Consider the following 12,378-nt stretch of genomic DNA (forward strand, 5'->3'; position numbering starts at 1 on the left):
TTTCTCGGTGCATCACTACAAACAACAGACTTATGAGTCTACGGAGCACCAGCGGTGTCCGCCATGTTGTAAACAAAGTACTTAGTTGCTACAGGAAGCAGGATGATCAAATGTCACTGGCTGCTGGTTCTTTAAAACCTTTTTACTTGTTTTCTTTTTGTGAACCTTTTAAATTTATATTGCTGTTTCTATAATTTCCTAGTCACTGTTTTCGGCACTTAAAACATTTGTACATTATTTACATTACATTAAGAATTTTATTTTTTGAATTGTTTTGGGAAACTTAAATGAAAGCTTTTGATGACTAGGGGGAAATGCTTCCCCGCAAACTCTGCGTATGTCCGTCCTGCTGTTTGGCGAGAGTCATGTGAGTTGGGGGATGCTGAGGGACATGGGAATTGAACTTCAAGGCTTGCCTGTGTGTTATGATTCAAAAGACGAGTTCCTGTAGCTTAAATTTCCCAGTTTCAAAAGATAGAGATCAGAAAAACTGCAGCATAGCCACGGATCATTCAAGCTGAGCCATGTCGACAGTTTAAAAGGCCACAATTCAAGAGTGTCAGAAAAAGCTGACCATTTAAATGAAGCCTTTGCAGGATATGCTGTACAAACAAAATCCATTCAAATCACAGAAAACCTTCAGAGTACTGATAGAGTTCTGGCTGATTAGTTTACAATGCTTGCGGTCTCTCACTAATATAAAATAACCATTTAATTAGGATTGAAATATTGGTTATAATGTACTTTAATGTTTACCATGGTTAATGCAGGTGGGAAGACAATAATCAGTTTGAATAGCTTTGGCCTTTTTGTACAGATCATTGTCAAATCTGCATCCTTTTCTAGATGAGGGGAACACTAAAAACTGCTCAATCAATTTTTTGTTCAGGCACTTGAAGATTAAAGCAGAACACGTCAATACGACACATTGCAATGAATACATTGGTACATTTTACTTGCTTGTGTGAAGTTTCTGAAACAGTGTGATTAATGAGCAAAAAAGACATAAAATGGAAGTTGAGGTATTACACCGACCACGTAATTAACACGTTTTGCTTAGGCTCCAATTAAAGTTGTTCCAAAGTTAAAGGACTACTGTGTAGTTCCAGACTTTAAGAAGTAAAGAATGGTCTACCAGCGATCCTTGTCACATTGTATGTGTTGAGCCCAGGGGAGTCGAACCCAGGAGACACACCCTTCTTGTTAAAAATGTGAAAGTTGAAAAGCTGCCTATCCTGTCCCTCAAGGGACACTGAGGCCCCATTCACCTTCAACTTGCAAGGATATGGACTTTTAAACATCAGCCTGAACACCCGTTCCTGCAGATAATCCAACCTGATTGTTCTGTACTTTAGTGGAACATTTGTGTCCACCTGTGGTCCAAACTGCTGCATCAACAGTATTCCATTTGAACCTACCTTAACTTCATAAAAAGTCATGTTCTTATAGGTGAAAAAGCCCACATAAGGAGCAGGGTCAGGAGGTGGTCTGAGATGTTCGCTGTCTCGGAAGGCTCCTTCTACTGCAGGGATCAGGTAGCTGAAGGCCTTCCTCACAATGTCCTTGTCTGCAGGTCGAACCCCAGCCATCAGAATCGCCAATCCCAGCTTCAGCCGAGGAACTAGAGTCAGCGTGGCTGCAAATCCATCCAGGTCTCCATCCTTTCTCACCACATCATAACCAAACTGCTCGTTGATCTCAAACGGTGTGCCAGTAGAGTGAGCGAAGTACTCGCTATGGCATCGCATAATTGGAGTCAACATGGTGTTGAGAGTGTCCTGCCGGAGAAGAGATCTGTACGCACCAAGGAGAGCCATCATGAGTTTGGCCAAGTCAGCTGCAGTAGAATACATCTGTCCTGCAGGCCGGTACCAGCCCAGGTTGAAGAGCGGAGCTGGCCGGCCATCACTGTACACACCCACAGCCATCAGCCTCTGAACTGTTGGAGTCATATTGAAACCAGTGTTTTCCATATTGAGCTGCTGCAGGATATTGTCAGAAACCCAGCTCTCATAATCAGTCTCAGCCACTTTCTGGGCCAAGATGTTGGCCATGAGGGAAAAAGCAACGTTGCTGTAGTGGCATCTGGAGGAGACAAAGACAATGTTACCAACATACACTGTCTGTGGTCCACATCCATTTCCTCTTTTCCGTGAACGTTTAGGGTTTCTTCAGCTTCAGGTTTGTTTTTACTTTGGTTTGTACTTTATCCAGTAGAATTCTGGTAAACGTGGGTTTGTTCAGATGTGGTGCTTGGTAGAACGCATTGTGTCTCAGCCTGTCTGTGATTTTTTTCTTTTTTTTGTTTAACCGCCAGCTGGCTCTAACCAGTTTTTTGTTTTTTTTCTTTTTTTTTTTACTTTACTGAGTGTCTGACACTTTTTTGCTGTATTTCATAAAAAAAGTAAAGGTAGTAGTGCTATAAATATTTTAAACACACACACACACATGGTGTGGAAATAAATAATAAATAATAATAATAATAATAATAAAGAACCAAAGAAACATTTTTAAAAATCACACTGATCATAAAATTAAAAATTAAAAGTTAACAAAAGAAAGTTATGTTGAGTATGAAAACTCTTGTTCATTACATTTTACTTCATAATTGCAACCCCCTGTGTTGTTTTCATTGTTGCAAAACTTGTTCTGCAAATAGTTTGTTTGCTATCATGATCAAAAACATCTGAAGCTCAAAGCTGATGCTGATGCTGATGCTGATGCTGTCCAGTAAATAGTTTTCTAATCAGAAATAAATATAACAATTTATGATCATACTGGTTAAACCCAACCCACTTGTGGGTTAAATCCCTCCCACTTCCGGGCTAAATCCCACCCACTTTCGAGTTAGTCCGAGTACAGATACAGATACAGATAAATAATATGGTTAACAGATACAGATAATGCTGTACTCACTCATCCATAATAATACGAGTTAAGCAGAGTAAGACTAATCGTACCTATCAAATGGACTCCTGTTCTATAGTAGCCTGCTTAGTATGTAGCCAAAATAGGACCTTACCAACTACTAGTTACTACTGTTTGACACCAATGAAAAAGTGCACTATGCTGGTCATCATTGTGTCTCTTCAAAGTGTTTCTATGATATATATTTTAAACTTTGTCGTAGTTGGAATATTAGTGATGATGCATTTGAAGCACATTTCATCAACCTTAAAATGTTGCTTATGTTTTCAAACAGTAAAGTCAATGAGAACTCAGTTAACCCTGAGTAATTAAATAAGTATGTACCGACCTTAAATTGAATGTTGACCTAATTAAAAAGAAAATTAAGGTTAAAATGACTTTATTGAGAAAATAATAGAAAATGGATTCTTGTGAGAATTTAGAGATAAAAATTAAATCAATCATGTATCATGCACTACTTGGGTTTATGTGGTTGAATTCGAATGAGAATGAGTTTCTAACTAAATTGCACTGATTGGTGCAGTTATTAGTTTGACCCAATTATAAATGAACTATGGTATATAGGAGAAGTGGCCTATCTTTAAAGATGTACTCTTTCAAGTGTGTGCAAAAAAAGACAAAAAGATAAAATAGTTTTACTTTGTTCCTGGGTCTGCTACAAGGATGTCATCCTGTAACAAAGTCATGGCTGCCTCTGTGTCTCCAGTCCACAGGAGATTAGTCGACCTCAATCTTCTGGGTAACCCTACAAAGTTAACACATATTAGCACATAAAGGATATGGGCTCTGTTGTCTTTGACCCAATGAAAGCATAGCTACTTTTACACATTCTGCCGGTGGTCACCTGGGAATCCTTAAGAGATTCTGCAAAGCAGAAACCCTTTCTGGTTAGCACAAAATTGAACTTTGACGTTGAATTGTTTCTGAAGCTTTGAGGCCATTTGGAGAACATACCCTGTGTCCATAGGGATTGTCTCTGTGCTCTCATAGATTTCACTCACTGTTCCCATTACATTGCCTACATTGCACTTCCCTCTGTTGGAGTTATTCACAGCAGTAAACACACAGTCTCCACATGAACAGGGGAACTTGACAAGTGTAACATTGGCATTGATGGGGCCGATGAAAGAAAGAAAGTCAACCTTATTTCTGGAGCTGCAACTTCCAAAGTATGGGTGCTACTTTTGTTTGATATATAAGATTTACATCATGAAAAATGCCTTTTCAGGTTTTGGCTTTAATATCGTGGTTGCCCTACATAACAGATCATATATACTCCAAAGCTGTAACATAAGATAGAGCCATGTGTTTCAACAAAGTGAAAAACTTAAAAAAACACACACAAAAAAAAACGTTGTCATGATCATTTTGTTACTTACTAAGAGTTACATCGTTGGAAGTCATGCATTTATTTATAACTCAAGTAGCTACTCTAGGAATCACTCAGTTATACCATTTTACCAGTACTTTGTTGGTCCCACATTTCCCTGCATTTTCATTCAATTTACATCTTGTTCATTTCTATCAGAATCAACATTATATAAGCTCTCACACAAGCAGCCATAGCGATCCCAGCAGAGCAGACACACTCTACATCCAGACTGCAAATGAATTGTGTCTTTTCTCTCCACCTTGGATATGCTTCTCTGACTCGGTATGTGGGGCAGACTGCGCATGGTTTCAAAGCGAACCGTGCGCAGTCCACCCCACATACCGAGTCAGAGGGACCTCCGTGAGTCTGTTCCCTTTGAGTATGTTTGAGCCTTTAGACTGTTGCTCCTCTGTCGGTCTTCCTTTTTCTTCCTTCCTGCTTTGTCATGTAACCATTGTGCTTTACGCTGCAATGGGGACTTCTCCTGGAACAACCGCTATGGTACTTTTACTATCGATGGTACGTGAATGTATCCTAGTGGTTCAGGAAGCGGGCATGTAATCGAAGGGTCGCTAGTTCGAATCTCACCCAGGCCATCACTGTGGGATGTTGAGCAAGTCCCTGAACCCCAACCCAACTGCTCCCCGGCGCCTGCAATTGGCAGCCAACTGCTATCCCCTGGGGAAAATGGATAAAAATGCAGAGAAGAATTTCACTACAGTGATTATTTAAGTATACATTGATTAAAATCTAGCATCACGCTCCTGAATTTCTAAAGCCTGAAGAAAATAGGTCTAGAGGTTCAATGTCCACTCAGAACACTTTGAATTACAATATGCTCAAATGTGATTATGGATTTTTGACCAAATGACAAAAAAAAAAAAAAAATTACATACTGCAGCTTTACAGGTCTGCATCATTGAGACATTGTCTTACATAACCCTGTTATAGTTTGATAGACACTGACGCTGCAGACAGAAAACATTCCAACAGCTTGTTGAGATGATTCTCAGACCCAAATCTGCAGCCAGTCCACATAATTGAAATTATTTTTTTGTTTTTATCAATTAGGGTATGATTTTTCTGGTCCGGCAAACCAAACATTAAATTGAGATGTTTGTTATCCTTGAAGTAATGTGTGTTTATCAGAGCAGCACAGTAATGTGGTGGATGAGGACATTGCCTTACAGCAGGAGGGTAGGTTACCTTGTTTGAACCCAGCAGTCGGCCCCTTTTGTCTGTGGTTGACTGTGTGTGGGACTGACTGTCACAGATGACCCATCAGGAATTAACCCTGACTCATGCCCCGTGAAGGCTGGGACAGGATCAGAACTCAAACAACCCCATCAGACATAGATTACGGAGTATAGAATCTCCACTTGAAGTGTGTCTGGTGACCCCCTGACTTTTTAATCCATGCCATTTGTCAATGTTGGCTGTTAGCATGCAACATCTCTAACAGTGACACAACCCATCATCCTACTTCTCCCTCACTTTGCTCCAAAGCAGGTAGACCCCAGCGTACCTAACCTCTTGGTAATCTCCAAAGCAGATTTACTCTATTTGTGGACACAGCTTGGTGTAATTGTAGGTTCACTCCCTGTCTGCTTGAGTCCAGGTTATTTAAGGTGCTGTGTTGGGCTGAAGAGAGGCTTCCTCTTACATGATGTTCTAAGCTGAGACACTCAGTGTGCAGTGGACCTTCCTCACATGCCCCTGTCGGCTGAATTGACCCAGATGTAAAGACCGAGAACAAAAAATAGCCCAAATTATTATAACTGCCTGTCTATCTTGCAATTTGTTATCTAGAGAGGTTGCTGGTCAGTTCAGTTTATTTGACACCTGTCACATTATGAATACACCCAGGGGCGGGTTCACTAAAGGTTTAGGGGTATTCAAACGTGTGCAAACGCGCTAATAAAGGGTACAAATCTCTGTCTTTCTCTCCATGTTTTGACCGTAAAACTCTTGTGTCGCGTTGATGGCAGGAGCGTCAGGCCAGAATCAGCCGAGTAGCGATGGCACAATATTCACAAATGAGAGTGTGACGACTCAGGAGCTTCTCCAAATGGTGCTGATCGACTGATTGACAGACTCTGTTGCTGCATTAACTCAGATCAATGGCATCAACAGATCAATAGGACGATTTCTGTCCAAATCCACCTGTTTTAAGAGCAAAGTGACAGGACCTAGCGGAGCACCCACAAAAGTTAAAGTTTTTTTTGTTTGTTTGTTTGGTTTTTTTTAAACATTTTTATTTGTTTATTTTGTTTTCTACGGTATTAAATATTTGTGCAGCAGACAAAGAAGCCCACCAGCCTCCAAATGAACTTCTTCACTTGTCATGTTGTGCTTCTGTGCACTCACCTCAACCACGTCTGTATGTGCACCTACTAGTGGTGTAATGTTAGAGAATTTCTCACAGCAGGTGAGAAAACTGACCACCAAAGGAATGAGGGACGCACCTGGTTTACCACCCTTTATTCCACGGTTATGCTGCATTCCACGGAATTCAGGATTTACAAGTTGAAAACTCTCATCTCCAAATTCTAAGTGTTCCAGGCGCAGCATGTCAATATGTCTCATAAACATGGCTGACTGGGATAGTATTTACAACAATAGCAATAATGTTTGTGTGGTTAAAACTGATTATACAGAACAGCAATTTTGTATTGGCCCATCAAAGTAAGGCAACAATATGTAGCACATTCCAGCAACATGGCGTCCAAAGTGATTCACGTGAAGCATTATTTTAAATGCACTTTAGATCACGAAAACAGGTAATTTAAAACTGTTATGAAATAACATAAATACAGCCTGCATTACTTTGTTTCACAATAGTTGTAGGTGCTGTAATTGTAGTGAAGATTTTACATTGTTTCCTAATGTTTTTTGGCATTAAAAATGCTTTAAATTAACATTTTATCACTGGCGTGGTTCTGCATTAGTGCCACCAGTATTGTGTCACATCAGACATGCTCCAACATCAGGTGGCGTTCCAACACACTTTTTCAAGTAGTAAGCTGTAAAATCCCGAGTTCCAAGTTGCCAAGAACGCAGAAATGAACAGATTTTAAAACTGTTAGCTATTTCGTGCTGTTCGATAGCAGTTTTATATTTGCGCATTTCTAGGACATAGGTTTTTAAATGTCCTTATTTTCTCAGTGATCCATCAATTCTCATATGATGACTATTTTCAGATTGATTTCTAAGATCAAAGTTATAAAGCTTTAAAAGACCAACCTATTAAGACGTCAACAGCACATTATTATTGTTTCTTGTTCTGGGTTTGTTCTGTTAAACATCTTTCTCCAGCTTGGATTCATCTCTTTAATGATTAGTGGATTAGTAGAATTTTATTATGACCTGAATGTGATGATGAAGAATTTGACACCAGATAGTTGATGTCTAACCCAAACATGCATTATGAAAGCAGACAGTGTTTTTACCTGAGAGCTGACTAGCCATCCTGCGCAGTGTGAGTGCAGGTAGGCTACTGCCGAGGGTCCTAGATGATGACTGGAATGGTCGTTCATTTCCCCCCAGTGGATTCTTGATGGTAAAGTTCTCTGCATACTTTTCCAAAGGGTCATCCAGCGAGTCCACCATGCCATCTTCCCACAGTTTGTAAAGCATGAGTGTGGGGAAGATTTTGGAGAGGCTTGCAATTCTGGAAACCACATACAGGTAAATATTGTTCACATGGTTGATGTCATTAATCAGAACTTATTATTAGCCTTAGTTTAGATAAAACCTTTGCACTTGCCGTTGGTCTCATGTCAGTTATAAGTTCTGTCAGAGCTCACCTGTACACCGTGTACTCATTGGGTGTATCTGAAGATGGGTCACTTCTATTTTTCTTGCCAAAGTTTCCATTCCAGAGAACTGAGTCATTTAAAACAACAATGGCTGATAAGGCTGGCAGGTGGGTGGGGTGAACGCTCGACCTCAAAAGGGCGTGAATCTGTGAAAAAAATGTTAAATCTACATTTGAAATAGCTTTTAAACAAATGGTGGGATTGGTCAATGTTATTTGAACTCATACCTTTTCTAATGCCACCCTCAGTGATGAAATGGGATGTTGGAGGGGCACTGGCTCGGGGTAGCGAGGGCACATCTCCCCCATTAAAGCTTCTTTTAGAGACACTTCTGTGGAGGAGCAAGGATAGTGTCTGTGTGTGTATATCTGTCCTATCTGCACTTAAATCACAATGACACATCTGTAAGGTTGATCTGTCATATCACTAATGGGCAGTGACGTGCAGTCAGGGTAGGCAAGGTAGGCACTGCCTACCCAAGGGTGAATTGATATTTTGATTATTTGTTTTAATTATAATATGATTATAAATGATTATTTTTCAATTTCCGACAGCCTACACTACCTATAAGTTTGAAAGGGTCAGCATTTTGTGCTTTTCATAGCTCAAATGCCTAAACATTGCTATTTTCTGGTACGGCAGAGATGCTGCACAGTCTCACTCCGCTTTAAGGCAGGAGGAGGCCACACCCTCTCCCAAAAGCACATTGCTGCTCTGCCTCTGGCCCCAAAGCTTGTTTTTTTTGTGTTTTAACCGCGCTATGCTAAATGCTATACATACGTTCAGAGTACATTAGTGAATTGATACAGCGTGGCCTGCTACGTTTAAAAGATGGGAGACCAACACCTGAGCTACCAGACCTACAGCAAAGGTAAGGTCAGAAAATTGTTGCTACTTTCCACAGTGAATGGTACAAAAGGAAGGATTGGCTTTGTGGATGCGCTTCACTGAGGCTGTTCTGAGTTGTTGTTGTTGTCATTTTCTCAGTGTTTCTGTGTTTCCAAAACAAACAAGAATCAGAATCAGAATCAGAAATGTTTTATTTGCCATGTACAGTTTTGAGGACAGTACAAGGAATTTGACTTGGTGGTTGGTGCACAAAACAAGCAACAAAAAGAAACAAAAGAAATAAAAACAACACAACAAAGAACAACCCAGCAACAATAATAATAATAATAATGATAAATATAAAGGATGAGGGATAAATAAAGGATAGATAGAGAATAAATGAGAATAATGAATAAAGGGATGCGCTGCCGTGTCATGAGATCTATCTTGTTGGGATAATATGGAGGCTATATTGAATTATTGTTTATGTTTCTTTTATGGTGTTTTTTACGGTGTTGATTTTGTTGCCCACCCACCCCTAGTGCTTATGGCACGTCACTGCTGATGGGTGTAGATGAACACTGAAGAAAAAGATGAGCGAACATCTAAACTGATAGAAGAGTGATAGTGCTTTGTGTAAACACAGTTTGCCTGTGGTTTTCATAGACAGAACCTTGTTGCTAGATCCTCTGGTCTGGTCTAAATATACATGCAAAAGAGAAAACCAAACTCTTGACTAACTACCTATGACCCCACCTCGAAAGGTAGCTCTGTATCCTTTAAAAACAGTGTGTATTGATTTGTTCCGGCTGTCCTGGAGGAGAACATATGTCCATTTTTATAAATATTTTCAGCTCACTTCGACCACCATTTTATGAGGGTCTAACTGCACGCAGCAACCAGTTCCCACCCATCTAAATAATAAGCAATATGCAAGAGTTCCAGCATGTTGATAAATAAAAAACAATAATTGATTTTAAAAAAAAAAACAATAATAATAATAATAATAATAATAATAATAATAAACAGTGGACATTTGTGGGTATAATCCAGCACCTGGCAGGCGATATGTTTGACACACCTGATCAAAATGTAAAGTTATTCTGAGGACACACAGTGAAGTGCACAGCTGGCATCCAGTCACTATCCCAAACCGCCAAATAACTAATTTATTCTGCAATCCTGGTGTGATGTATAATTTACGAGTAATGAGCGTGTCAGATCAGCAATGAGGAGAAACATGTTTCCTCACCAAGTAAAGAGCACAAGCTGGGAAGTAGCACAGATGGTTATGGCAACATCTTAACCAAGTAAAAATGAATGCATATTCTCATTTTTGTGCCTATTCTGAAAGTAGGGCCCTTAGTTTTTACAGTTTCTTGCCAACTCTGAATAAATTTAAACCTTCTTTGTCAACACAACCGTCCCAGTGGTTCTCAGCAGGTCTGAGGCTGAGCGCAGAAGTAGTATGATATGGTAAACACCTAAACCTGGCCTTTCACAGACATTATGGTGTATAATGTCGTGACAATCACAGATATCTGTCACCTGCAAAGTCAGTGAACATATGACTGCTTAGCTTCTCTCTCAGAAGGGGGTAAAGTCGACTTAAACAAGGTGTTAATCTCTCTGCTACCATTTCCAGCCTCAGATAATCCTGCAACAGCTTTTAGGAAGTAGCCATTACTGTCAAAAGGCTAAGGAAGGACTAAGATCAAAAGCAGGCATGGAAAAGAAAGTTCTTACTTCTGCAATGAGCTCTTTTTGTTTTTTTAAGCGTTAAAGAGTTGACTAACCAAGGTTTACCTGTATTTAGCTTTGGAAGTCTGTATTGCCATATGAAGCAGCAAGTCATGACCACAGAAAGCAGAAAGAAGACAACCATGCCCAGCATGGTCCATTTCACCTTCATCTTGGTGGATTTTTGGGAAAAGGTCTGAAAAAAGACCAATTTTAAAAAATTGTGTCAACAAAAGTACCCAGGTTTTTATAATTTTGGTCTTTTGGTTAAACTACTTTTAAAGAAGAAGCTAAACATTGTAACTTACCACAGCAATTAAAAGCTGCCCAGATGTCAGATGTCCCTAATCTTTACTGGGTTTCTCTTCTGTGCAGCAAAAATCCACTCCACTCGCTATGAGTCCATGATGACGAGGCCGAAAGGACTGGACCAACTTGGCTCCACCGCCTTCAAGCATTCTGTACCTACACATACGTAATCCTGAACGTGATCCTTGGCCCTACTCTGCTGTGACATCATAATCTGCGGGGAACCTAAGGAGAGCTGTGGAATAAAAAACTGCTCAACTCTCATTTCTTTTGCCAGGTTAAATGCAACCCTCACATCATTCATCTGCTAATTAAAAAAAATAATAAGATTTTATGCTTTGTATCTCTTCTTTACATAAAAACAAATCTTTAAAATCTTTTTAACCCAAATCTTATTCACTTATGGACCTTTTCCTTATTGTAGTTTCAAATAACTAGCAAACACAGAGATGGTCAAACCATTTTACACCTCAGGTTTACAGATGTTTTTCCTAATTGATTAATTAATTATTTTAATTTTATTTTATTTTACCTTTGTTCTACCAGGTAAAATATTTCAGAACCAGCTATCATTTACAAACATGACCTGGCCATGAACTGAAATTCAATACTGAGGAGACAGAATAACACAAGGAGAACACGGGATCACTGGTCATAGGGATGAAGATAACATGGCACTTATCCTTACCTTGAATATGTTCAAAACGAGGTAAAGTCAGGAAATTAGTTTGTGTTTTGGCTATCTTTAAAAATACTCTAAGAAATGTTGCCTTAGTCTACAGACAAAGTTCTGTAATTACCAGTTTACATAGTTATTGATGATAATAGTGGTGAAGTGACCCAAAGCACAGTAGGAACGAAGATCGACCGGTAAATCAAGAGCTTTGCTTTTCGACTCAGCTCTCTCTTCACCACGATGATTGGTGCAGACTCTGCATCACTGCAGACGCCACACCATTTTGGGTAGATGGGGCAGGATCTCATCCCCAACCCGGAGAAGGCACTCCACCTTCTTCCAGTCAAGAACCAAGGACTCGGATTTGTGGATGCTGATTCTTATCACGGCTGCTTCACACTCTGCTGTGAACCGATCCAGTGAGAGCGAAGGTCACGGCCTGATGAAGCCTTTAGGACCACATCATCTGCAAAAATCAATGACCCAATCCTGGGGCCACCCAATCGAACCCTCTCGATGCCCTGGGTGCATCTAGAAATTCTGTTCATAAAAATTGTGAACAGAATTGGTAGCAAAGGGCAGCCCTGGCAGAGCCCAACCCTCATTGGAAACAAGTCCGACTTACTGCCGGCAATGCGGACCCAACTCTGACACCGGTCGTACAGGGAACAGACGGGTTTCTGATAACCTATACTCCCGGCGAACCC

At 40.1% G+C, this 12,378-nt stretch overlaps 1 protein-coding gene across 1 annotated transcript; it reads right to left on the reverse strand.

The window, feature by feature from the left end:
* Positions 1 to 1,112: 1,112 nt before the first annotated feature.
* Positions 1,113 to 10,858, reverse strand: LOC114467517 (putative beta-lactamase-like 1). The gene is made up of 6 exons (XM_028453874.1): positions 10,753 to 10,858; positions 8,346 to 8,446; positions 8,107 to 8,264; positions 7,750 to 7,970; positions 3,568 to 3,673; positions 1,113 to 2,085 (listed from the first exon to the last, which is right to left on the reverse strand). Exons 1-6 carry the CDS (start codon positions 10,856 to 10,858, stop codon positions 1,113 to 1,115), a joined length of 1,665 nt encoding a protein of 554 aa, XP_028309675.1.
* Positions 10,859 to 12,378: the final 1,520 nt, after the last annotated feature.

Source organism: Gouania willdenowi, chromosome 7, assembly GCF_900634775.1.
Source record: "Gouania willdenowi chromosome 7, fGouWil2.1, whole genome shotgun sequence".
NCBI classification, from domain to species: domain Eukaryota; kingdom Metazoa; phylum Chordata; class Actinopteri; order Blenniiformes; family Gobiesocidae; genus Gouania; species Gouania willdenowi.

Excerpts from the sequence above, each read along its gene's own strand:
- LOC114467517 (XM_028453874.1), bottom strand. The coding sequence starts at position 10,858 with ATGAAGGTGAAATGGACCATGCTGGGCATGGTTGTCTTCTTTCTGCTT. Across the intron at positions 8,447-10,752 it reads ACTTCCAAAGCTAAATACAG|TGTCTCTAAAAGAAGCTTTA; the intron begins GTAAACCTTGGT and ends CCTCCACAGAAG. Across the intron at positions 7,971-8,106 it reads AATGAGTACACGGTGTACAG|AATTGCAAGCCTCTCCAAAA; the intron begins GTGAGCTCTGAC and ends TGTGGTTTCCAG.